This window comes from Gorilla gorilla, chromosome 6 (assembly GCF_029281585.2).
Source record: "Gorilla gorilla gorilla isolate KB3781 chromosome 6, NHGRI_mGorGor1-v2.1_pri, whole genome shotgun sequence".
Classification (NCBI taxonomy): domain Eukaryota; kingdom Metazoa; phylum Chordata; class Mammalia; order Primates; family Hominidae; genus Gorilla; species Gorilla gorilla.
This window is the reverse complement of record NC_073230.2, coordinates 108,527,202-108,552,167: the sequence shown is the minus strand read 5'-3', so window position 1 is coordinate 108,552,167 and position 24,966 is coordinate 108,527,202. Positions and strand designations below refer to the sequence as shown.

At 36.4% G+C, this 24,966-nt stretch overlaps 1 protein-coding gene across 2 annotated transcripts in view; it reads left to right on the top strand.

The window, feature by feature from the left end:
- GNAI1 (G protein subunit alpha i1) overlaps positions 1 to 6,735 on the top strand; it is an 85,218-nt gene extending 78,483 nt beyond the window's left edge. For both annotated transcript variants that reach the window (XM_004045650.5, XM_055347571.1), the window contains exons 7-8: positions 67 to 220; positions 4,642 to 6,735. In XM_004045650.5, the coding sequence (XP_004045698.1) occupies positions 67 to 220; positions 4,642 to 4,832 (345 nt within the window). In that variant the 3' untranslated portion in view covers positions 4,833 to 6,735. The remainder of the gene's footprint in view (positions 1 to 66; positions 221 to 4,641) is intronic.
- The last annotated feature ends 18,231 nt before the right edge of the window (positions 6,736 to 24,966 follow it).

The following is a 24,966-nucleotide window of genomic DNA, read 5'->3' as shown; positions in this document are numbered from 1 at the left end:
TTTTTAAAATAGTCCTCAAAAATCCTTGCTGTTAGTGACAGTTGGTTTTATTTTTTTCTATTACAGAATCGAATGCATGAAAGCATGAAATTGTTTGACAGCATATGTAACAACAAGTGGTTTACAGATACATCCATTATACTTTTTCTAAACAAGAAGGATCTCTTTGAAGAAAAAATCAAAAAGAGCCCTCTCACTATATGCTATCCAGAATATGCAGGTATTTTACTTTTCTGGGAATAACTTGTCAAGTTACATATTTCTAAGTGAAACTTCCCCTAAGGCAAGAATTCAGTTGTTAATTTAAATCTCTTGGCTTAGTGATTCTTAGACCTTTAAGGGGTATTATTTATCAAACTGCAGTTGAGCATAAAAATTTCCTTAAGATGTAGATGAAATTACTGAAAATAATGTATTCACTTTTTGGAAAAGCTGTTAGATAATTTTTAGTGATGACTCCAAGTTAAAGTACTATTTTTTAAATCCAGTTAACAGATTTCATATCAGGTACTGTGTGATGTACAATAAATAAGACATGTCTCTGCCCATCATCTAATCTCAAAGACAGACGTACTTAAAACAACAAGCAATAGCAGTGCAACCTACTGCTAAAAAGGAACATGAACATTATAGTAAGGGGAAATAAAGACAGGATCATTGAGGCAGCTAACTCTTCCAGAAGGGCAGGGCAGGTTTCACAAGAAGCCTAAACTTTGGTAATGAGACTGTTAATAGTGCTTTAATTTTACTATGATGGAAAATTCCCTGGAGTGAGGAAAGTAGACCTGAAGTACAGTCCTGACTTTTCCATAATTAGCACTTTGATCTTGAACAAGGCAGTTAGTTCACCTAGGTCTCAGTATTCCATCTGTGAAGTCAGGAGTTGGGCTAAAACATTAGTTTTAGTTTAATTTAGTTCCTTGGAGCACCTCCTGGGTTGCTGTTGAAGGTGGAAATGGGAGAGGGAACAGAGCTAATTACTGCCCCCTGCACCCACCACCTTATAACTTTTTCATTAAAGCAGAGTAACTCAGCTTTCATCTGGTTTATGTATTGAGTAAAGTTTTACTTTAGTGAAGAGCATTCAGTATGCCTTAAAAAAACAGGGAGTTTGATTACCACTGGTTTATGTAATCTCCAAATCTAGATAGTTTGAAGAGTTTAGTTATTTACCCTCACCCCACTCTTCCTGTTTTTTTCTTTAAAGTCTCAAGAATTTGTTTTTTATAAACAGAATTTTCCTCAGTCTTGTGTTGAGTAAATTGTACGATGAGTATTCACTGCCATTTTACAGGAAATGTTAAGACAACCCTGTGATGTCAGTGCTCAGGTATCCCTACCCATAAAAATGAGAATACCGGGGCTTCATGAAGCCAGAGTCCAGTTCCAGACCCAAGTCCATTGTCCTCCTGCTCCTAGACCATGAACGACTAGGCTACATTTAATTAAACATTCAGTGGAACCAAAAGGGGAGGGTTCTTTGGTAAATATAATCATGTTACTTATAGCTCTTTTTGTGTACTGTGAAGTTACACTTCAGTTCAAACTAATTTCACACATTTACTTACTTTAAAACTTTGCTTTCTTTTTGAAAGTCAAAGTCCTAAATCACTGTATTCAGGAACATTTTTTTGTGCTTATTAGAAATAAGCTACCCAGAGTCAAGATGGCTTAATTTTTCCCTTATTTGAATATATTTTTGAGTTTATTTTTATCATATTCTATGATGTAGCCATTTTGTACTAATTCATAGTACCAGATTCCCCAAGTGAATCCATAAATATTGTATACCTACGGGGATTTTAGAGCAACTAAGAATATACTTGTTAGCTCTTTCCTTGCCAAGTAGACAGTGTGTTTAGGAATTTTTGCTTGTGTTTTGCTTAAGTTAATAAGAATACCTGACTTCAGAATCTTTGCACAAAAAGAATATTACATAATTCTTTCACATCCCCAGAGTTAAGATTATTGTTTAAGATCTCCATGGCATGCCCGAAGTATTGATTCAGTTGCTTCTTGCTTCAGCCGCAACTCTCAATTTCCTGTGGCTGTGGAAGAACCCTGTGTAGCCCCTAAACAACTCACTTGATTTATCTCCTGTCTGTCTGCTCCTGTGTTATCCTTCTCCTCCTCTTCTTTTTACTGTATGTTGCCACTTCACCAGTTTCATCTGCAGGCACGTCATCTTAGCTCTCTATCCTTTCGTAGTCGTATCTATTCTCAATAGGTTAAATTTTGTGGTCAGCCCTAATTTCTCTCTGGAGCCTTAGATTTACATTAGCAACTGCTTGAACATACATGTTTTGTTGTTGTTTGGTTGGTTGGTTGGTTGGTTGGTTGGTTAGCACCTGAAGCTCAAACAGAACTCTTTTTCTTGTTTACACTCAGATCTCTTCTCTTTCCCTTTTGATTGTGTCATCAGCCTCCCAGTTCTTCATTTTTGAACCTGGTTATCACCTATACTTACCTTTGTTCAGGACAATTCTATCACACATTAAAAAACAATCTATCATATTTGCTCTCCTGTCCCTGCTTTGCCATTTGTTTCTTAAGACTTAAAATCAGAATGAAGAATGTTCATTCATATGTGTTGTAGCTTTTAGGGTAATCTAGCTAGCTGCCTAGGATATATAGAGCAAATTGAGCTAGGCACTCAATGTAAGCTGTTTGGCTGAAGCATAGTTTAATTTAGCAGTTGCATTAGCTTCTGTGGGCCAACGAGATGCTGTTGATTGCTTTAAAATTTTGGATAACGAAACTTATGATTTAATAAAATTTGATTTTTAAAAGTATGTGATTTCTAGTGATATAAAAGAGTTAAAATGTAAACTTAAAGACGATAGCTTTAGTACCTTTTTATCCCTAATAAAAATCTCATAATCTATGCTGTCATAGCACATTACACAACATTCCTATGGGCATTTGTCACATTGTATTACACTGGGTTCTATAAGATATAAAAGGAGTATGAGGCTTGTGAGGTATGATATTTACTCTTGAAGAGTTCACATTCTAGTTTAGAAGATTCAACACTGAAAAATTTAAGACTCTATAAAGCAATATGACAAAAACTGAAATAGTTATTTCTAGGAGGAGGAAAAAGTTTTTAAGTGATAGAGAACCCAGCTAGATTTGATTAATTAGGAAAAGTTAGATGGAGTGCCAGTTTTGAGCAAATGTGAAGGCAGGCAGAGATCTCAGCCGGTGAAGTAGAATGAAGAGGAAGTACTACAGTACCACAGGTGGCAGTTTGCATGTTAGGTCCTCACGACATGGACCTGGGGTGAGCGCCAGTGTGGAGGAGAGGATCTCAGAATGATGGCACTGCAGAGCAGGCTGGGTAGTAGAGGACCTTGAAAGTCTGGCAGATAATTTTGGATTATTACTACAAAAGAGTGGTTTAAACAGTTTTTTTCCAAATGAAATTTGAATGTTTTTCAGTTTTTTTATTGAAGCATTACATAGAGCATTACATTATATACATTAATGTATATTATAATATTCTGTACATACATACATACGTACACACACACCCTCAGCATAAGTGCGTGTTTAAAGGTTAATGTACCAGTATCTACCACTCAGGTCAAGAAACCAAACAGCTTCAGGACCCCAGAAAGCCCCATCATGCTTCATCTCAGTCTTAACCAATCAAACCCTCCCCACAACACACACATAACACACTCACAACCCATACACAGAGTAATCACTGATTACTCACTGATAATCACTGAAGACCTTAATAAAAGAAAGAACACAAAGGAAATATACACCCACTTCACATGTTCCACAGACACTATTGGTGAGGTTTTTGTCCTCACCAGTTCATTTTTCAAACATTGTTGGATCATACAGTATGTGATCTTTTTGCATCTAGCTTCTTTTGCTCAACAGTACACTTAGGAGATAAATTCATGTTACTGAGTACTTTCATTCTCACTTCTTCTATGTCTTCAGTGATACACAGTTCTGTCAAGTGTATATCTAGAAACTGAATTGAGGGGTCAGTGTTTGTGTTTGATTATCTTTAGATATTGCCAAACAATTTCTGGAGTGTTTGTACTCAGAGGAAGTCTTTTATAGTCAATAACCTGAAAGCTGTAGTGTGTCATTCGCTTTTTTTGTAACCTCATACTCCTAAACATCATTGTAGACCTTGGTACAATTTTTGAATAAAGAAAAATGAGTGAAGAATGCTAATTAATGTATATATAGTAAAGGGAGGAAAAAATACTGATCAGCATTCAGCCAACATTTTTTGATCCACCATTGGGCCAGAACTGAAATAGCATGCCGTCTTCAAGCATCTGAGCTGGGGTGTAGAGGACAGAGGATAAGAGGATAAAAGATCTGGCATTTGAGGATTGAGACAGGAACAAAGATCATGATGAACACGGAATGCCATGTAAAGGAAATTTTTTGTTTAAGGGATAACTTAGTCATTAAAGGTAATTAACATGGAGTGTTTTTCATTTAGAAGAAATAGTGTCTCCCATTCTAGAAGGGAAAGCACAGTTAAGGAGTCCATGAATGAAACTGTATGAAACTAACTTCAGTTTCATATGTATAAAACTGAATTCAGTATTTTAAGCAGTTATTTTAACTTTTTGCATTCATGTTTCTTTCCTTTTTCCATCTCAGGATCAAACACATATGAAGAGGCAGCTGCATATATTCAATGTCAGTTTGAAGACCTCAATAAAAGAAAGGACACAAAGGAAATATACACCCACTTCACATGTGCCACAGATACTAAGAATGTGCAGTTTGTTTTTGATGCTGTAACAGATGTCATCATAAAAAATAATCTAAAAGATTGTGGTCTCTTTTAAGTTTTGCAGTTCATGGTAAAATGCATTTTCAAACCAAATGAGTACTTATATATGGATCTCTGTAGACTAGAGTCTTGCAGCAACACAGAATGTAATATAAGGCAAATGCATCTGGGACTTGACCAAAGTTGTTCTGTTTTGTTTTTTTAACTGAAAGTAACAGAAGGACCTTTCTTAAATGTGACAGATGGTCCTGCAGTGTGAAACTGAAGGACAGTGTTAAAGCTGGGCTCTAGTATATTGATGATTTCTGCATAAGTGTAAATATGCAAATGTATGTATACATGTATTTATGACTTTAGTTTTCGACATTATTTTTAGGTTTTAAGAGTGGCAACTTAGGATTTTAGGGTGATGGCTTTGGAAGTAACATAAATATACCTTGTACTGAATGACAGACTATTACTACTTTTGCCAGTTTTAAACAGCTTTATTTATGTTCATGTCCTGTAAATTTTTAAGTACAGTAATTAATATTAGGAAACATTACAGCCCTTATTTGATTATATGTATACTTGTATTAATAAAAATGTTATTTGTACAAACATTGCACAGACTATTTTAATAACATGATTTGTTCTTTAAATTTTATGTGTTTTATTGAAATGTTCTTAAGATGAATACACCTGCCTTTGGATCAACTATTTAAACATTGTATGCATTTTGATTTTTCCTACTTTAAGAAAATAAAATAATTTAATTTTACATTAGATTCCACGTTAGATTTGGTTTGAAAAACTAAAATTTCAGATTTTTGAGGATATACTGTCTTAGACTTATTGTACACACTTAGTTTTTATTCACTTGTTTTCACTCAATTTTAATATTTGGCTGATATGAATGCATTGCCTCAAAGGTGATGTCATATTAATTTTTATTCACTTTAAATAACTACATTTTTGTTTATAACTAAGTTTGGAGGGATCCTAAGAGCATTTTTATGGGTAAAAAAAAAAACCTGTGGGCATAATGAATTTTGAGACATTCATTGGTGAGGCTTTTATTTCCCTTGAGGAGTCTCTTGTACCTAGCATACATGATAGCTCCTTGTTGGGAAGATAACAAGAAGGATGTTTGAATACTCTATTGCTGATATAATGCAAGATTTAAATTTATACATATAACTAATTTCAAATGTAATTATCACACTATGGTAAAATTACTTTTTTCCTTTAGATAATTCAAATTTCTCCACTTGCTTGAGTTTATATCATTTCTTTTTCAATTATACTATTATTTCTGAGAATGAAATGGACAATTACACTTAGAAAATGAGTAATAGTGTTTAATAAGTCAGTGATTATATGTATGCTCAAATAAGTGTTATGTATCAGCTAGATACTGAGCTTTGATAGAATAATTTTCTTTTGATTATTCATGATGTGTCATCTCTGACCTTGTTTCAGCAAAGTAAACAGCACTCCCCACCCCACCCTCCTTTTTTTACTCATCTTGGAAAAAGTTAGTCTTTCAGTACACGTTGCTGGTAAGTAGTTTCCAAGTTACGTGTTGTCACTGGGTTGAAGTATATGTGTGTGTGTGTGTGTGTGTGTGTGTGTAACCATAAACTATATTCATATCTGTTTCATTTGGAGGATTTTCTTCTTTGTAATGTAAAGAAATTCAAAGTTATCAGAGTTCCTTAAATGTGTTAGTTTAGATTCTTTATGTGCCTTTCATGAAAGATATGTTTTCATTAATTTTACTGGTGGACCTGTGATATCCACATTGTGAAGCTGTGTATGAAATTCAACTATAATATGAATAAATTTGAATCATGAGAATTATGGGTTAAAAAGCCACAAAGAAGCACATATTGGTGACCATCATTAATGAAATCCTGAACTTTATTCTGTGTAATTGTGTTAATCCTAATAAATTTAAATTTTTAAAATTTTACAAACCTATTGGCTAAGTACATTTTGGATTAGAATTAAAGTATCAGTCTGTTGTATCTTCATTTCTTCTTTTTCTATGCTCTTTTTACAATTGCAGCTACTCCAGAAGCTCAGATTTTCCCTGCTCCAAGCTATGAGATGTGATGCCACATTTGGAATTGCCTTCTTGATATCCCCTTCTGAGAATCCATTGCCTGCTTTAACTCATTATATTCAAAACTAAATTCATCATCATTCTCTCCTTAAACCAGTTCTCACCCTGACTTTGCCATTTTTCTTTACTAAGTACCATCATCATTTATTCCTTCAATGGGGAACTTTTTAGTTTAAGTTCTGGGATATGTGTGCTGAACATGCAGGTTTGTTACATATGTATACATGTGCCATGGTGGTTTGCTGCACCTATCAACCCGTCATCTAAGTTTTAAGCCCTGCATGCATTAGGTGGAACTCTTCTGATTCCTAATCTCCATTTCAGTTTACTGACAGTTCTACAAAGCCTTAAATCTGTTTTTTGTTTGTTTTCCTTTCTATTCCTACTACTACCTATTCAAGTCTTTGCTAAACTTCCTTTTGAAATGGCTTATTAGTTAAATTCCCCACCTCCCATTTCTCTCTTCTCGAAAAACCCAGGTTAGTTATCCTAATATAGAACTGTGGCCCTATCACCTTCTATTCCTTGATCTGCATTGGCTCTGATTTGTCAATAAAATTAAGTATAAGTTAGCCTCCCATTTAATGCTCTTCATCACCTGAGGCCTCTTCACTACTTCCTCATTCCTTTCCACACTGTATCCAAATAGTGTCCTGTGCATAACTTGGGCTTTCCTCCAAGTACTGTATTACTTACTACATGTGATATGCTTAGAGCAGTGCCTACAATGTGGGAAGTGTTCATTTGTGTCTGTCAATGTTATTTTTATTAGCACTTTTAAAATGGTGTGTAAAATGTATTGGCACTTTTAAATTTGGCACTTTTAAATTTGTTTGTGATACCTCTTTTAGACTCCTCTGGCATCTGTTCTTCAGGGTGCCCTTCTGGGAACTACATGATTCTGATAGAGCTGCCAATCGCATTTCTTACTTCTCAGTCTATAGGCTTAGACCTGACCAATCCGAGTCCTCCAGCATTGGACAAGTGAGCCAATCATTGTCCCAGTTGCCATTCTTAAAGTCCCTAAGGTGCTTGTGGTTTCTAAAATTCTCTTCATTTCAGTACCCTTCTAAAAGTCTACTTTTTTATGCCTAATCTAGTTTAATCGAATTCAGTTTGTTACTGAAAAAGTACTGATTAAAATCCATATGTTCTCATTGAATACTGACAGTAACTAGGGATCAAAAAAGGCTTAAAGAGGTTAATTAACTTGAGCAAGACCAGATCAAGGTTTTAAACCTAGAGCTTCTGACTCCATGTCTGTCAGAGGACTCCAAAGATGCTACCTTATTTCCAGAAAATGTGTAAGTAGTGTTTCGCCTATCCCCACTCTGCCCTTCTGAGTTCCTCTAAGCCATAATAGTTTTTCAGATTTAAAAAAGGAGATACTTATTAATGTCTTTCATCAGAGCTATTTTTTACTCCTTAGATTTGAAGCTACTTAAGAGCACAGTTACCATTTTTTACATCATTTGTCATTTGCAGAACCACCTTATGTAAATGAATTTAGTTGATACTGTAATCATTATTACAGATGGTAGCATCATCATTGCTTAGTGTGTTATGTTGGAAGTAGAAAGTGATGGTGAAAATCCTAGGCCCTGGCACCCCGTCTGGCTTCAAATCCTGGCTCAATTTCTTATTAACTGGGAAAATCTGGGCAAATAATTTAGTTTTGCTCTGCCTCCATTTATATCATCTGAAAAAAAAATAAGGATTAAATATTCCATTAATTTTAATGGTTGTTGTCAGCATTAAATAAGTTCACAGTACATGTTAAGTACCTAGAAGGGAGTGTGGAATGTATAAGCCGTCAATACAATTTGCTGTTATTTGATTATAAATAATAGTTTTAAGGTGCCTGGAAAATCATAATCAGTGCTTAACAAATGGTTGTTATGTGCTTTGAATGAAATGCCTCAAAAATAAAACTCTCATAATTCGTTTTCATAATGAAAACTAAGTGTCTCACATATTGATACTGGAAGATGAGAAAATGCAATCTCTAATCAACTTGAGGACACTTCTGTCGTTTTAATGTAACCAATAGTATGAAAGAGTTGATATTTTAATGTTAGGTTGGAAATTTTTTTTTTTTTTTTTTTTTTTTTTGAAATGGAGTCTTGCTCCTTCACCAGGCTGGAGTGCAGTCGTGCAATATCCACTCTCTGCAACCTCCAACTCCATGGTTCAAGCAATTCTCCTGCCTCAGCCTCCCGAGTAGCTGGGATTACAGGCGTGCGCCACTACACCCAGCTAATTTTTGTATTTTTAGTAAAGGGGGTTTCACCATGTTGGCCAGGATGGTCTTGATCTCCTGACCTTGTGATCTGCCCGCCTCGGCCTCCCAAAGTGCTGGGATTACAGACGTGAGCCACTGCGCCCAGCCAGTTTTCTTTTTTAGTTCTTTTCAAAACCCTTTCTTAACAGTTGAAATGCATTTATATAAAGAAGTTTACGTTTCGCAATCCCACTGGCCTGTTTCCCAGCCCTTTTTTTTAACCAATTACTGTTTGCTTTGGTGTCTGTTGTGATTTCTCTTATTTAGTTGGATTTTGTAGTTACTTTAAAAGTTATGAAATTTCACATTTCATCAAGTCCAGAGGCCAGAGACACCCAAATATGCACAGACAGGAATCGGCTGCAGTTGTCCAAGCCAGAGCTGATTAGGCCTCAACTGGAATAGTCCCACCATGTAATAAATCTTCCTGAGTATTGTGTATAAGGTCAAATATTTCCAGCTTCTTTGATTTTACTGCCCGTCTTCCTAGGTCTCCATCCATAAAGTGGATGGAAACACTGTCATTGAAGGAGCTAGTTCTTCAAATTTAATTTTTTTTTTTTTCTTCTGAGACAGAGTTTCGTTCTTGTTTCCCAGGCTGGAGCACAATGGTGCGATCTCGGCTCACCGCAACATCCGCCTCCCGGGTTCAAGCAATTCTCCTGCCTCAGGTTCCCGAGTAGCTGGGATTACAGGCATGCGACACTACACCCAATTAATTTTGTATTTTTAGTAGAGACGGGGTTCCTCCACGTCGGTCGGGCTGGTCTCGAACTCCTGACCTCAGGTAATCCGCCCGCCTCGGCCACCCAAAGTGCTGGGATTACAGGTGTGAGCCACCGCACCTGGCCAAAATATTTTTAGTTGATTAAAAATGAGATAATTTGAGGAAACATGCATAGAATACTAGACAGAGACTATTTTAGCAGATAAGAGTGCCACTTTCAGTAAAAGAAGGTGTCACCTAGAAGAAAGTACAGGTGCTCCTTGACTTACCGTGGGTTAAGTCCTGAAAAGCCCACTGTAAGTTGATAATACCTTACTTTGAAAATGCATTTAATACACCTAACCTACCAAATGTAGCTTAGCCTGGCCTAACTTAAAGGTGCTCAGAACACTTAGATTAGTATACAGTTGGACAAGATAGCATAAAGCCTATTTTACAATAAAGGATATCTCATGTAATTTTCTTGGATACTGTACTGAAAATGAAAAACAGATTGATTGCATGGGTACTTGAAATATGGTTTCTAACTGAATGCATACCAGTTTCGCACCAACGTAAAGTTGAAAAATTGTTAAGTTGGACCATCATACGTTGGGGACCATCTGTACATAGAGTAGGACTCTTGAGAGCCTAAGGGCCACAGAAATTCCTTTTCCAACTGCAGTGTCTATGGAGGGATTCTTATAATTAATTTTATTCCTGTGCAAACACACTATCTGTGTATTCTCTATTTTACCAGGATTTTTTTGTTTTTGCTAAATTAGACATACAATTTTGCAATTATTTTTTACTAAATTGACAAATGTTTGTACAATTTCAGTGTAAAGCTAGTCTTCAAAATAAACCACTGTGAAGATTGGATATTACCTTGGATTTTCTGTTGTGCACTCTTGAATTTTAATTATGTTCTGTGGAAACTTCACAGAGTTTTAGCTTTGATCCTTCCTTCACTTTTGAAAATCAAGAGTAAAGTTAAGTCAAAGCTACTTCTAAACAGCTCTATCTTTAATTTCTATTAAATAGTACTGAGGTATCAATTTTGTAGCTTGTGGAATGTGGACTATCCCAGCAGCAAATTCGTTAATATGGTCTGTATAGGACTCACTTTGCAGCATTCAATTTTAGTATAACATGTTTTCCTGTTTACAAATATAAGTAATTACCTTTCCATTTTAAGTGACCAATTGTCCTAGCAATCTACTTCACAAGGCAATTTACCTGTAATAAATACAACTTTTTTGCAGACTTGAGCATACGTTTAAACCATTTAACCATTCTTGAATTTCTTAACATAGTAAGTTACAAATTTTAATTATGAATCTTTTTCTTCAAAAGGAATCTTGTCTAAATCTAATAAAGCATTTTTCTGGCTGAAGCTGCAATGGAAAGCTTCAGTATGAAGCTGGCGTAAGGAAAGCCAGTAAAAAGTGCCCTTTCTTCTTTCTGAGAGCCCCACCTCTGATCCTCCTACACTTAAGGCTTCTAGATGCAGATTTATACAATAATGCTAAATCAAGACCTTGAAAAATATACTCATATAGTAAGATTTACTCAAAACCACGAACTCCTCCATTATTTAAAATACGTTAGAGATACATAAATATATAGAGAAAATGCATACATACATAATTTATTGAGTGCCTACTGTGTGCTAGGTACTTTTCTGGGTACTTTACTAATGCTCTCATTTAGTCGTCAGAGCAGTCCTGCAATATTGGTAAAATTTCCATTTTCTGTATAAGGACACACATTTAAGAGAGGTTAGTATTTTGTGCAGTGTTGGCTATCTAGGAAGTGGCAGAGCTGGGTGTAAAATCTAGAGTTAAGACCTTTGTTAGCCATATCTTCAAAATCCAGTGTCATTTCTTAGCCATATCTTCAAAATCCAGTGTCATTTGTTAGCCATATCTTCAAAATCCAATGGCATAAAGAAGTTTTTCCCAAGGGTGCCACATGGTGTAGTGCAGCATGTCCAACAGCATTGCCTGAACAGATGTTAATAAGTATGCATGATGCACATCAGCATGTCAATGGCTGTGAAAAGCCAGTGCAGTAAAGAAGTAAAGAGCTCTCTATGTGTTAACCCTGCATTTCACAAACATAGGAACTGCGCAGACACAGCAGCCACTACCCAGGTGTAAATGTAGAGCACTTGAAACGTAGCTAGTCCAAAGTAAGTTGCCCTATTAGTGTAAAATACAAGAGTTCAGATACACAGAATTAAAAAATTACATGTTGAACTGATTTGTGATATATTGGGTTATATAATTTTAAAATTCTACCTTTTTTTTTACATTTTTAATGTGGTTTTGGAAAATAGGTACTCATGTGTCTTTGCATTATATTTGTATTTGGGAAATGAAATGCTTTATTTTTCTTCCACAACAACTCTATTTGCATTGCATGGAAATGTTCCCAAGTTTTAGAGAAACACATACAAAAAATAAAAAGGATAGAATGCTAAAATTTGAATGTGGAAGATGTGGGTCTTGGTGTCTTGAATAAATCACACCTTCAGTGACTTTCTTGGGAAATGGTGGGCCTCAGTAAAGACCTGGACTATTCCAGTTTTAAATGCTATCGTTTGGTTTGGTGTAATATAGCCTTTCCTGTGGGGGGAAAACCCATCTCATTTTCACTTTAAATATGTCAGCTATAATAAAAGAGAGACATACACATTTTAAGATCTATACTCTAAAACAGGGTTTTGAAATTAGCAGCTCTCTTTATTTTTAGTTCCAATACATGGAGGGGGAGTCGACCCTTCAAGATACTGGAAAATTATTAAACCCAGTTTACAGACTCATCTCTTTAGTGTTCTGCAGCCAAATCAAAAGATGAGTGGTTTTTTTTTAATGTTGTTATTGTGTTGTGTTTTGTTTTTTTAATATGTTTCAATTCCCCCAGCCAAATTCCTTTCTTTCTCCACACCTCCCACAGGACTGGGCTGAGCACAGTCATGCATTAAAAAAGCTTCTGAACTTATTTTGGAAAGAGTAGCTCCCTGGAGTGTGGAGGAGGACAGGAATTTGCTATCTGCAGGACTTAAATCAGGATAGAGTATCAAATATTCCAAGGCCTTACATGCATGTTATGTTTTTTGATAAAGACAGAAGAGTGCAAATGGTTTGCTCTTTAACAGTCAATAAAATCATATCTACTAATCAATATATTTGAAGTTTACTAGATTCTCAAACTTTCCACAAGATTTGAGTTCATTAGTTTAATAGGATCGATCTGAGAAAAATTAGATTTATGTGCAGATTTTAGCTATCCTTGTCCTTGGAATGTGTATGCACACACACACACACACATCTGTGAGAATGATTATTTTCTACTTGATACAGTGTGCATCAAATAAAAGTTTACTATATTGGAATATGGGAATAAATTCATTTATAATTAGTTGAAATTGTCCAGACACATATTTTAGAAAAGTATGTTATTTTTGTTTTAAGTTTGGAAGAACCTGAATGATTAAACCTGATTTAAGTCCCTCTAACAATTATGAAGAAAAAAAAGACTAGATTTTATATCAACTTAATTGTCTTTTGGTTTAAAGTTATGTATCCAATAAAGACATTTAAAAAGTAAATTTATGTCCATATTATTTTTAATAATCCAACCTTTGAAAAAAATCATTGGCCAGGCACGGTGGCTCAAGCCTGTAATCCTAGCACTTTGGGAGGCCAAGGCAGGCGGATCACGAGGTCAGGAGATTGAGACCATCCTGGCTAACACAGTGAAACTCCATCTCTACTAAAAATACAAAAAAAAAATCAGCTGGGCATAGTGATGGGCGCCTGTAGTCCCAGCTACTCGGGAGGCTGAGGCAGGAGAATGGAGTGAACCCAGGAAGCTGAGCTTGCAGTAAGCCAAGATTGCACCACTGCACTCCAGCCTGGACGACAGAGCAAGACTCCATCTCAAAAAAAAAAAAAATCATTTTTTAATCACATCATGTTCATATTTATACACATCATTAAGGTAATTCTATTTTTACCTCTTGTATTAAGTTGGTTGAATGCACTTATCTTTATTTAAATACATTATGGTTCACATGGAAAGCAGAGCTTTACATGGAAGAAAAGCAGCATCAATCCTACCTAATTTCTTGGAATCCAAGTTTTTTTTAGGACTGTGATTTTTCTTGGCATTAAGTATGTGGATAATCAAAATCAATGATTATTCTGTTTACTAACACATATTTGACTGGCACTCTCAGGCCAGGGCTGTTTTAAACACGACTTATCTCAAATTTAGCGGAAGAGTTCACTTAAGTCATATAAACGCTTCATCTTTTCTAATTAAGTGTTATCTCTTTTTTCCATGAACCTTTGGCAAAAATGTCCTTTGTGTTTAGCTACTGTCAAGGACAGTTTGGAAGCATTTGACCTGTTAAGGAAAATACAGCTGCTATCTCCACTTATAGACATTGTGGCAAAGCTCTAATGAAAAAGCAACTTTAAAAATGTGTATGTTTCTTCTAATAACTCATTTCACCAAGTCAATTTAATACTTTTAATTTAGGTCTGAAAAGACTAAGGACAACATTTGGTGTGGATAGGTTTTTAAAAATTTTGCCACAGAGATTTGGACGGAACAAAACTATTATGTTGACATTATTATTTTTATTCCAAACACTGTTTTTCCATAGTATTTAGGAATAGGAGTGTAAGTGTGTGAACTCGGGTGTCATTTACTTTTCAAATGACAACTTAGCACCTTTGCTGTGAAAAGTCCCATTTAGGGACACAAAACAGGAATAGTAATGAAGAGGCCAGACTGTCTGAAACAATCCTGGCCCTGCTGCCTCCAATTGTGTGACTTTGAATAAGTTACCTGGCCTTTCTATGCCTCAATGATTTCCATATAAAATGAGGATAACATATTAGTGCTGTCCTCCTGTAGTTGCTGCAGGGACTCATGAGTTATTAATGTAAGGTGCATGATGTGTGCCAGACACATGGTAAGTGTGATGGAACTTTTAAATATAAATTTCATCATAGTGATGTTGGTGATGATGACAAATATATTATGAAGAATAGAGAGGAAAAGAAAAGGGAGATAGACATTTAAGTAACTAATTGTAATTCAAGGCAAAACAAAACGGGTTTGGTGACCGTCTGTTCCAGCACAGTTCCAGTTTATCCCTATTGTCACAGCATGATTATTAACTTCATCCCATTGCAGTCTCAGAATGGATCTATAGTCCTGGACATAAGAGCAACTTGATATGAGAGGTCACAGGACAGACTTAAGGCCTTACGAAGGAAAAGACTTTTGAACTGACCCATAAAAGGAACAGGAGCAGAGAGGGAAAGTCATTTCTCTGTCCGTTGCCCAGCTCTTCGTGAAGGGGAGCTAGAAGAAGCTACATTTTCCTTTAGTTTTCAGCAGAGCAGAAAAAAAATCCAAACAAGACTATATTAGCATTCTATTGCCACTGTAACAATTTACCACAAAATTACTGGTATAAAGCAATATAAATTTATACACTTAAATTCTGGAGGTCAAAAGTCTAAAATGGGTCCATGGGACTGCACATCATCTAGAAGCTCTAGGGGAGAATCTGTTTCTTTGCCTTTTCCTCTTTCTAGAGGCTGTTCGCATTCCCTGGCTCATAAGCCCTTCCACTGTCTTCAAAACCCAAAGCCTATCCTCTTCCCTCCAATCTCTGCATCTGTCCTTACATTTTCTCTATATGTGTTCTGGCTCCTGCCTCTTTCCTATAAGGACCCTTTTGATTACACTGAGCTCATCTGGGTAATCCGGAATAACCTCTGCAATTTAAGAGGCTTAATTTAATCACATATGTAAAATCCCTTTCACCCTATAAAGTAACATGTCCACAGCTTTCAGGAATTAGAACATGGACATCTTTTGGTGGGGGCGGTGTGTTATTCAGCCTACAACCGAGACTCATTTTTCTGGTATCAACAGTACAGTATTTAAAGTCAAATGTCATCCTATTAAAGATGAAAGGTTCAATGTTTTAACAATCTCAGGCACAGAGCTGTCAGCTAACTGCAGTTTCCAAAACCAGAATCAGGAATTCTCTGAGTTACTTTAATGTGACTTTTTAGCTATATGTTTAGGAGAATATCAGTGCAAGAAATCCTCATTATCTGAGAGCAATTGGTAATGGAAAGGATTTTAAAGTTAGACCCTTTAAAATAGGAAGAGAAATTCACAATAAATAATCATAAACAAGGTTGACTGGTTCATTTTTTGACAAATGAAGTGTAACATTCTAAAAATATGCTTTTTGTGCTTAACAAAATTTAAATTACAATTTCAGTTGTGCTCTGATTTGTTGAACAAACAGTAAAGTAAGTTGATTCTTTTAGTATGGTGTTTTTCAACAGTGTCAGAGCATGACTGCCTTCCTATTTGGCTTTCACAGAATGATCATAAAGTGTTATTTCTGAAAATACATTTGAGGACTTTCCAGGTTTTTCAAAGACCTCCCTTAATAATTCACTTCTGAATAATTTTGTTATCATTCTTATATTCTTTATTTTTAAACAATTCTCATTCTGTGTCTTCATTTTTTATGGGCTTTGATTAAAGAATTTCTCCAGTATTACTTTCATCAATTACATTAACAATATATTCACAATATTTCTAATTTCACTAACTGTTTATTTGAATCATATTTGCACTGAACATCAAACCACACAATGCAAATAGAATAATAAAACTTGGATGGGCAAAGATGTTGCTGTCATTGGTATGGCTGTGTACTCCTATTAATAGAAGAGCACTGCTTGAGCAGAGACTAAATCAAAAGTTCCGAATGAAATTTTCATTATATGATGCATTTTTCTTCCCCATGCAATCTTTTTTTATAATGGGTAAATCAAATAATAAATACCCAGGTAATCAATCTAGCCTTTTACTTGAATAGAGATGTTATAACTTGGGGGAAAAAAGTAGGGACTAAAAACTCCATTTAATTTGTCAAAATTATGTTTTTTATGTTACTATTATAATAATTATATTCAATAGTGTGGTGATCAATTTCTGACAATTTTTTCCTTACCTATAAGCTCCATGAGGGCAGTAATTATGTCTATAATGTTCACTATTTTGTCCCAAACACTAAGATACTGTTACAGAATAGGCAATCGTTCAATTTTCAAGCAGGAAGCAAGATGTAAAATGTTCTAAAAGATGGTTATGTTGAGCAAGTACTCACTTACAGCTATAATATTTACTATAGAGAACTTGTTATATCCATGTGAACCTGGAATTCATTGTAGAAAGTGGGAGAATTCAATAAAAATATTTTGTCACTAAGACTTAATGTAAAAGAAGTATAATTTCTTCTCCTTATACTTTGAAGAACATTCTTGGTGGTAATTCAAACTCAACATTTCCCATATTTTTCCACTGAACATAGTATTATCCAAGATAGGTATTTGGAGAAAAGGGAAATTGTTTCATCAAACAAATTTGTAAATAAACAACATACTGTACCCTCCTCTTAAAGTTCTCTAAGTCTTGCTGCAAAAAAAGAAAAATGTTTCATTGGCTATGTTTATTTGATAAGGAGACGTCAATTCCCCCTGCCCCCCAAATACCAACAAGGACACAATGAGTATACTTAGAATAGTTTTTAAGTACTTCCTGCATTTTTCTCCTCTTCCCACACCATCTCTATTATTTTGAGCTTTAAGAACTTGGCAAGTAGAGAATGGAGGGAAAAAATAGAAAAGTAGGTGAAGAAAAGAAGAGAGAAAAAAAGAAGAGTGGAAATGTTCAATAAATACAGATGGGTGAACAAGAGGCTGTACTCTGGAGCCAGGGTTTCAGGGAGAGGAGAGACTTAGTAAAACTGCTGGAAGAGGTGGGTGGTTTTCATCCACAGGAAGGCTTTTTCAGGAGGAAGATATCCAGTGTTTAAGGATATGGTAATAAATGTCTGTGGTTGTTTGCAAAGAACAGCTAAGAAAGTTGGTATTTTGGTCCTTCCTCTCAGAAAGCCTCTTGGATTCTTATCCAAATGAGTCTTCACCCGCCTAGAGTTTTGTGAGCCAGGGAGTTAAGGGATAGCCATGGAGATTTACGGACTTTCACTTATGTAACTAACCCCACCTAAGTGAGTCTTTATAAAAATTATTTATGAAATTGTATATGTGTTTGTGAATGGGTATGTACAACACATAATGTATAAGATACACATGCATGTGTGCATATGGAATATATGGAATATATGCATGTATGTCTTAAAGAAGAATAAAGCAAACACTTGTGTTCTCTATGATATATGAAGTTACAATATCTGGAGGCTACCATGTGTCTGTCCCTGATCAGTCCCTGATCACAGCTCTCTCTATTCCCTACAGAGCTAAGCAGGATCCTGAAGTTTGTGTTCATTGTTCCCTTGTGATTTTTTAAAATTTATCACATATGTACATACTCTTTATATATTTTTCTTTTTTTGCTTTTTTGAGATGGAGTCTTGCTCTGTCACCCAGGCTGGAGTGCAGTGGTGTGATCTCAGCTCACGGCAACCTCTGCCTCCTGAGTTCAAGTGATTCTCTTGCCTCAGCCTCCTGAGTAGCTGAGTGCCTCTGGGACTACTGGCATGCGCCACCATGCCTGGCTAATTTTTGTATTTTTGTAGAGGCAAGGTTTCACCATGTTGGCCAGGCTGGTCTTGAACTCCTGACCCCAGGTGATCCACCGGCCATGGCCTCCCAAAGTGCTGGGATTACAGGTGTGGGCCACTGTGCCCAGCCCTGTTTTTCATTTTTGAACTTTAGATATATGACATCCAACTGTAGGTGTCCTTCTACAACTTGCCTTTGTTGTTGTTCAACATTGTTTGTGAGATTTATCCATGTTGGCATGTCTTGCTTTTCATATGCTTTCACTGGTAAATTTTAATTGATTGTATGAGCGTGTCATAATTTATTTGGTAATTCTCTATTGTTAGACATTTTGATCATTTCCCCTTCTTTGGTCAATACTGCTGTGAATCCACTCATCTGGAGCTGATACTTGGGGAATGGAATTATTTGATACAAACATACTTGTATCTTGAACTTGGCTAGATGTGAAATTACTTTTCAAGGTGGACATAGCAATTTATACTCCTGCGCACATTTTATAAAACTTGCTGTTTATTGTTATACTCAAGAGCACTTGGTATTGTTAAAGTTGTATCCAATATGCAGCAGGGCAGCAAAATTTGCACCATGATCAGCTGCTAGGGAGACAACTTGTGAAATTTTGAGCATACTCTCTAAAAACACGTCTGCACTCTGTCTCTGTGAGTCAGCATGAGTTCAGCCCCAGCCAGTCTGTATGGTGTCCTGTCTTAGGAAACAATGTTTGAGAACAGAAAGATTTGCTTAAGATCTTTCTTTGAAACTGAAAGATGGCCACCACTCCATCCTGTGCAGGTATCTGGACTAGCAAGGGCGTGTCTGCAAGAGGGGTAGAAACCTCTGACTGTGTGAGATGCACATGATCAAATCAATGGTGTATGGGGACTCATCTAACTTTACAGTTCCCTTTTCCTGTTTGGTATTTGGAAACAGAACTAATCTCCCTTTATATATATATTGAGTTAGCCCCTTGGTTTTTGGACATTTCAGTGTGGGGCGTGAGTATAGGGGGCTATCTCAAAAAGGGAAATAGAGAATCTCACGAGGTATAAGGAAGAAAACTTGAAAGCTTAAGTGACTATCTGAAAAATAAGAAGTGTGATTGTATTTATGCTGCAAACAAGTTAAACAGGTGTTGCCAAGTCCACAATAGGTGATGTAGAAACCCTCCTTTTGCTTCCTATTTCATTCATACTAAATCCAATTTAAACTTCTCTCATAAACTGTACCCTAACCCAACCCTCTCATAACTAGCCAAGTTTATTTCTCACAACTCCCTCCAAAATTTCATCTTGTCTCATCAGTTTGGTCTCAAAGCCTTGTAAATATGCCAAGGTTTATTGTCAATATTTTCCTTTTTCTGGCATGACCTTCTCACTTCCTTCTCTGATGTAAGTAGTCTGAGGTTATACTCAACAACTCTTCCTTAAATCACAATAGCTACAAGCCTTCACCAACCTTGCTTATAGAAATTCTAATAGATCTAAGGACCTCCCTTTTCTAGATATTCCCAGTATCTTCTTGTGGTGAATTATGAAATTTTCCCATTGGTCTTACACTTCATGATTCCAAGGAAGCAGTACCTCAAAGCTCCTAGAGGTCAAACTTCATTTCCAAACCCCTTTTGTCCAACAGTTGACCATGATCCATGTGGCATTGCCCATGATTTATTGCCGTTCTTCTCAGTGGTGCAACTGGACATACATACACTATCACTGATAACTTTGCTATAAGTCCTAATAATTCTGCAAGCCTATGACTCACCTGAACACCAATCATCTCTTTCTGAATTTCTGGTACTACTGCTGTCCCACATGCTCTCCAGGATCCGGAAGAAAACTTCTGTCAATGGCTCCATCCATTTCCTGGCTCCTTTTTGTGAAAACGGGGTGACTATCCATTAGTCAACACCCACTTTGTAAAAGAAACCAAACATAAATTCAAGACAGTTTAATAAGTATTAACTCCTGTAACTGGCAAGTCTGAGCATGGGGTAGACTTTGAGCACATTGTGATCTAGAGTTTCTAACAAAGCTGTCATTCATACTCAGCTTTTCTATGACTCTGGGCTCTGCTTTCCTCTGTGCGATGGTTTCATTCTTATGCAAGCTTTTTTTCCACACGGTAAGAAAAATGGTTCCTGTCAGCCTCAAGTCATTATTCTCTATAACTTACTAACCAAAAGAAAGAGAGTCTCTCTCTTTCCCAGTGTCTAGCTAATCTCATGGGGGACTGAGACAGGTATTTCTGGGATCATATGTCTAGCCCTTGGATTATCCCCCTTGCTAATCAGGAAGGTAAGTTACTGTGATAAGCTAGGCCAGGTCTGGGGCAGAGCCCTGTGGCTAGAGCTGGTGGAACTATGTAATTGACAGGCCTCCTCAGAATCACACCAGATGGAAGAGGAACATTTCCCAAGGAAATATGATGAATGAAGCATGCAGGCATGCATGTGTGTGCATGCAGACACATATACACACAATATCCCCTGGAGTCTTCTTGACTAAGCCCAGTTAGGAGTTCTACACACTTCCATGGCCCTACATATAAGAGCTTTTTAATGGTTTAAGCTCTTTCTTTCTTACAGTACAACTTGTCAAACTGTCACTCTCTAAGTTTTCCCTCAATGCTAGAAGGACTGCTTAGAAAGTTCTGGAATTAAGTGTGTAATGTGCCTGAAAAGTCGCTTTCTTCAAATAACTCAGACCTTGGCACTAAGTATGGTTCACTGGCCCAGCTTCCCTTTCTGAGGTAAATTTCTTTTTGAGGAAGAGAAGCTTGAGGAAACATAAGCTTCATTTAATAGGTTCCACTTGCGTCAATTAGGCTTTTATGCATTTAAATCTCAGTGATCAAGGTGTTGGTGCCTTTTCCCCCTGGAGGCTCCTAAATATAAATGAATACGTTGGGTAGAGTTGCTCATAAATCCACCCACTAGCACCCAGGTTCTAGCTGTGGAAATAGATGGTGCCTCACTCCACTGCTCAACACAATCTGAGCCCCATGTTTTAAAACTCCAATGAGGTCCCATATTATTTTCCCAGGGCCCATTTAGATCCCTCCTGTATCTTTAACTTTTCCATTGTTTATTTCAGCTGACATTGCTCTACAGTCTCCCTGAACTGTTAGGCATTTATAGTCCTTACAATTCAGAACACCCATCCAGCACAGTCATTGTATGTTCAACAAGAATGTGTAGTTATCGAAAGAGCCATACCTTATACATACATACAATACTGCATGTTGTATGTGTTTAATACATACTTTTAAATAGTCTTGAAGATACACACATCGGTCACTCATTTTATATATACATTTTTTAAGCTCACAAAGCTCACATAGTTCAGAAAATAATTCTGAGCAATCAATTTCCTGAGAGATAGAGGAAAGCTCCCAGCAACACTCCCCGTGATTTCCCTCAACTTTCTTGGAGTGAGAGATGTACTGATGCATTTAAACTAATGCTTTTCAAACTGTTTCACTGACTATTAATCCTGCAAGATGTCTTTCAAAATATTTCCAAAGAAATGTTTACTGTTTCTCCCTTTGGGAGATTTACAAAGCACTTTACCATAATAAAGATTCTGAATATGACTGCATTAGAGAAAGCTACTTAATTTAACACAGCACCTCACAAACTTGTTCCACCAGAGAAATGAATTTATATGAAACATGTATTAACCTCTTGTACATTTAGTGCTTGAGGAACACAGTATGAGAAGTGCTAATAAATTGAGAGATGTAGACTTTTTTTAATACATCAATTGCATCTCAAATGTTTACCAGTAAACAGTTACTTCATGTAAGATGGAAAGAAAGGGATTAAAGTGTTAGGATGGTGTAAGAAAAAGGACATTTACCTGGGAGATCAGTTTATCTGGGCCCTGTGTCTATCATAGCACATTTAATGTGCAATTTCACTCCTGATCCTATATTACCTTATTGATTTTATTCTTTGGTTCACTTCTTGATGATTTTTAATTTGTTATTTGGTTGCATTACCTGTGTTTAGGTTGTTTTAAATTCGTCCTCTCATTTACTCAATAAAAGTTTTTTGAAAACATACAACCTCTCTGCTAGCTGTGGTAATGAAAAATTAACAATAGATACATGAAAATACCTTCTCTAATTTTCCAGCCCACTGGAGATTTCAGTAAGTAATTACTGCAAGCTATAAAAATTCTAGGGCTTTCCAGAGAGTGCTATCTCAAGCTCAAATAATCAGGTAAGTTTTCTTGGAAGAAATCGTATCAAAGACTTGAAGGATGAATGAGTGATGGTGAGGTGACCATCTGTCAGAGGCGGCGTTCCAAGTAAAGAGAACAACATGTGTTCTGCTGATAAGAAGAGAGAAAAAACATGCTGGGTTCAAGAAACCTAACATTTAGTACGGCTACATCATTGAAGGGATTCAGGGAGGGGAATAGTTGATAAAAGATAGATGAAGCAGGGCTATTACACAGAGCTTATGCAGTGCTTTGCAAGTCATTTTAAAAAGTTTGAACACGATCAAATTTGCATTTTAGAAAGATAACATTGACTACAATGTGAAGAATGGGTTGAAAAGGGATAAAACAGAGCAAGCAGATCAGTACTAGAGGTGTGTTTAATAATCCAAAGAATAGTGGGCTGATTTTTAAATCGAATATACAAGTTTCTAAAATGGAGCAACTCAGATGAATGCCACTTTAGTAGCTAGGTGTGGGAATGAAAAAGTAACAATAGATATATGAAAATATCTTCTTAATGTTCATCTTCTTTCTGGCTCTTGTAGCTTCAGCTATTGAAATAGTGAGGAACAGCAAGAAAGCAGGGTCAACAAAAAGGGGCAACAGTTATCACCCCAGATTAGTATATGCTTAAGACATGGTAAGAAGTTGATCTATGGAACAAATATGTGTAGCTTATACCAGTGTCTCTCTATCCTGCCTGCTCAACAGCCAGAGAGCTTTGGAAAATTCTGATACTAGGGCCGAGATTCTGATTCAATTCAATTCTGATTATCTGGTTTGGGGTCTTATAAACATCCCCAGGTAGGATTAGAAGGCGAGAGTGAGATCCAATGAGAACCAATGAGTCTACAGATAAATTCAGACGTATCTATTTTAGCTTTGTTAATTTACATTCCATAGTCAAAGGTAGTTTTCCTCAAATTTTAGCAGGCATTAGAATTACATGGGAGGCTTGTGAAACTCAGATCGATGGGCCCTACTCTGAGAGTTTATGATTCAGTAGGCCTGGGTGGGACCTGAGAATATACATTTATAACAAATGCTCAGGTGGCGCTGCTATTGTTCCAGAAACCAAGATTTCAGAACCACAAGTCTAAGAACCACTAGTCACTTTGGAAATAAGAACTTCATAATTCCTTTTTTGCTAGTGGAACAATATTTTCTTATTTTATTCTTTTATTTATTTAGATATTTGGAATTGTTTCAGTTTCCCACCTTTGCACTGCACACCAAAATGGAAACAAAATTGAGAAACTATGATATGCTTTTATTTTATTATAGACATGAGAAGTAAATACAGGGCTTAGAAGAATTTCCTCAAAATATTTTCTATGCTGAAATTTCTTTTAAAAAATTTATTCTGATTCAAATAAGGAAGGAAACCCACATTTTAAACATGATGCATATGCAGTGGGAGAAAATATAAAATAATCTGATGATTCACCACTGTTCATGATTTAGCAAAAGCTTGCCCACCATAGTTACTAGAGTGGCATGTCTGCCTTATGTTTCTCTCTGAAGTGAGTCTACAGCTTATACCAACACCCAGTACCTGGGGCTGGCTGGCTGGCTTACAACTCACAGTCAGAATCAACTACGTTGTAGTCTGTGCTAATGAGTTATTTTTATGTGACATTATTGTTGTTCTGATTTTTTAGGAACCTTGGTTAGTTTATAAAAGACTGGGGTTTTTTTTTTTTGTTTTTGTTTTTGTTTTTTTTTTTGAGACGGAGTCTCGCTTTGTCACCCAGGCTGGAGTGCAGTGGCGCAATCTCGGCTCACTGCAAGCTCCGCCTCCCAGGTTCACGCCATTCTCCTGCCTCAGCCTCCCGAGCAGCTGGGACTATAGGCGCCCGCCACCAAGCCCGGCTAATTTTTTGTATTTTTAGTAGAGACGGGGTTTCACCGTGTTAGCCAGGATGGTCTCGATCTCTTGACCTCGTGATCCTCCCGCCTCGGCCTCCCAAAGTGCTGGGATTACAGGCGTGAGCCACCGCGCCCGGCCCAAAAGACTGTTTTTTAACAGCAAAATATTACCAAGAAAATTTTGATTTCATAGTCAAGTCTGACATGTTTCTCAAACGCACACAAATCATTTGAAAGTTTTAATTAAAAGTAAAATCTACGCTAAAAAAACTGCACATGGATTAATCACATCAATTATAATTTAGAAATTATATACAGACATGCGTTGCTAAATTGGGAAAAGTTCTGAGAGATATAC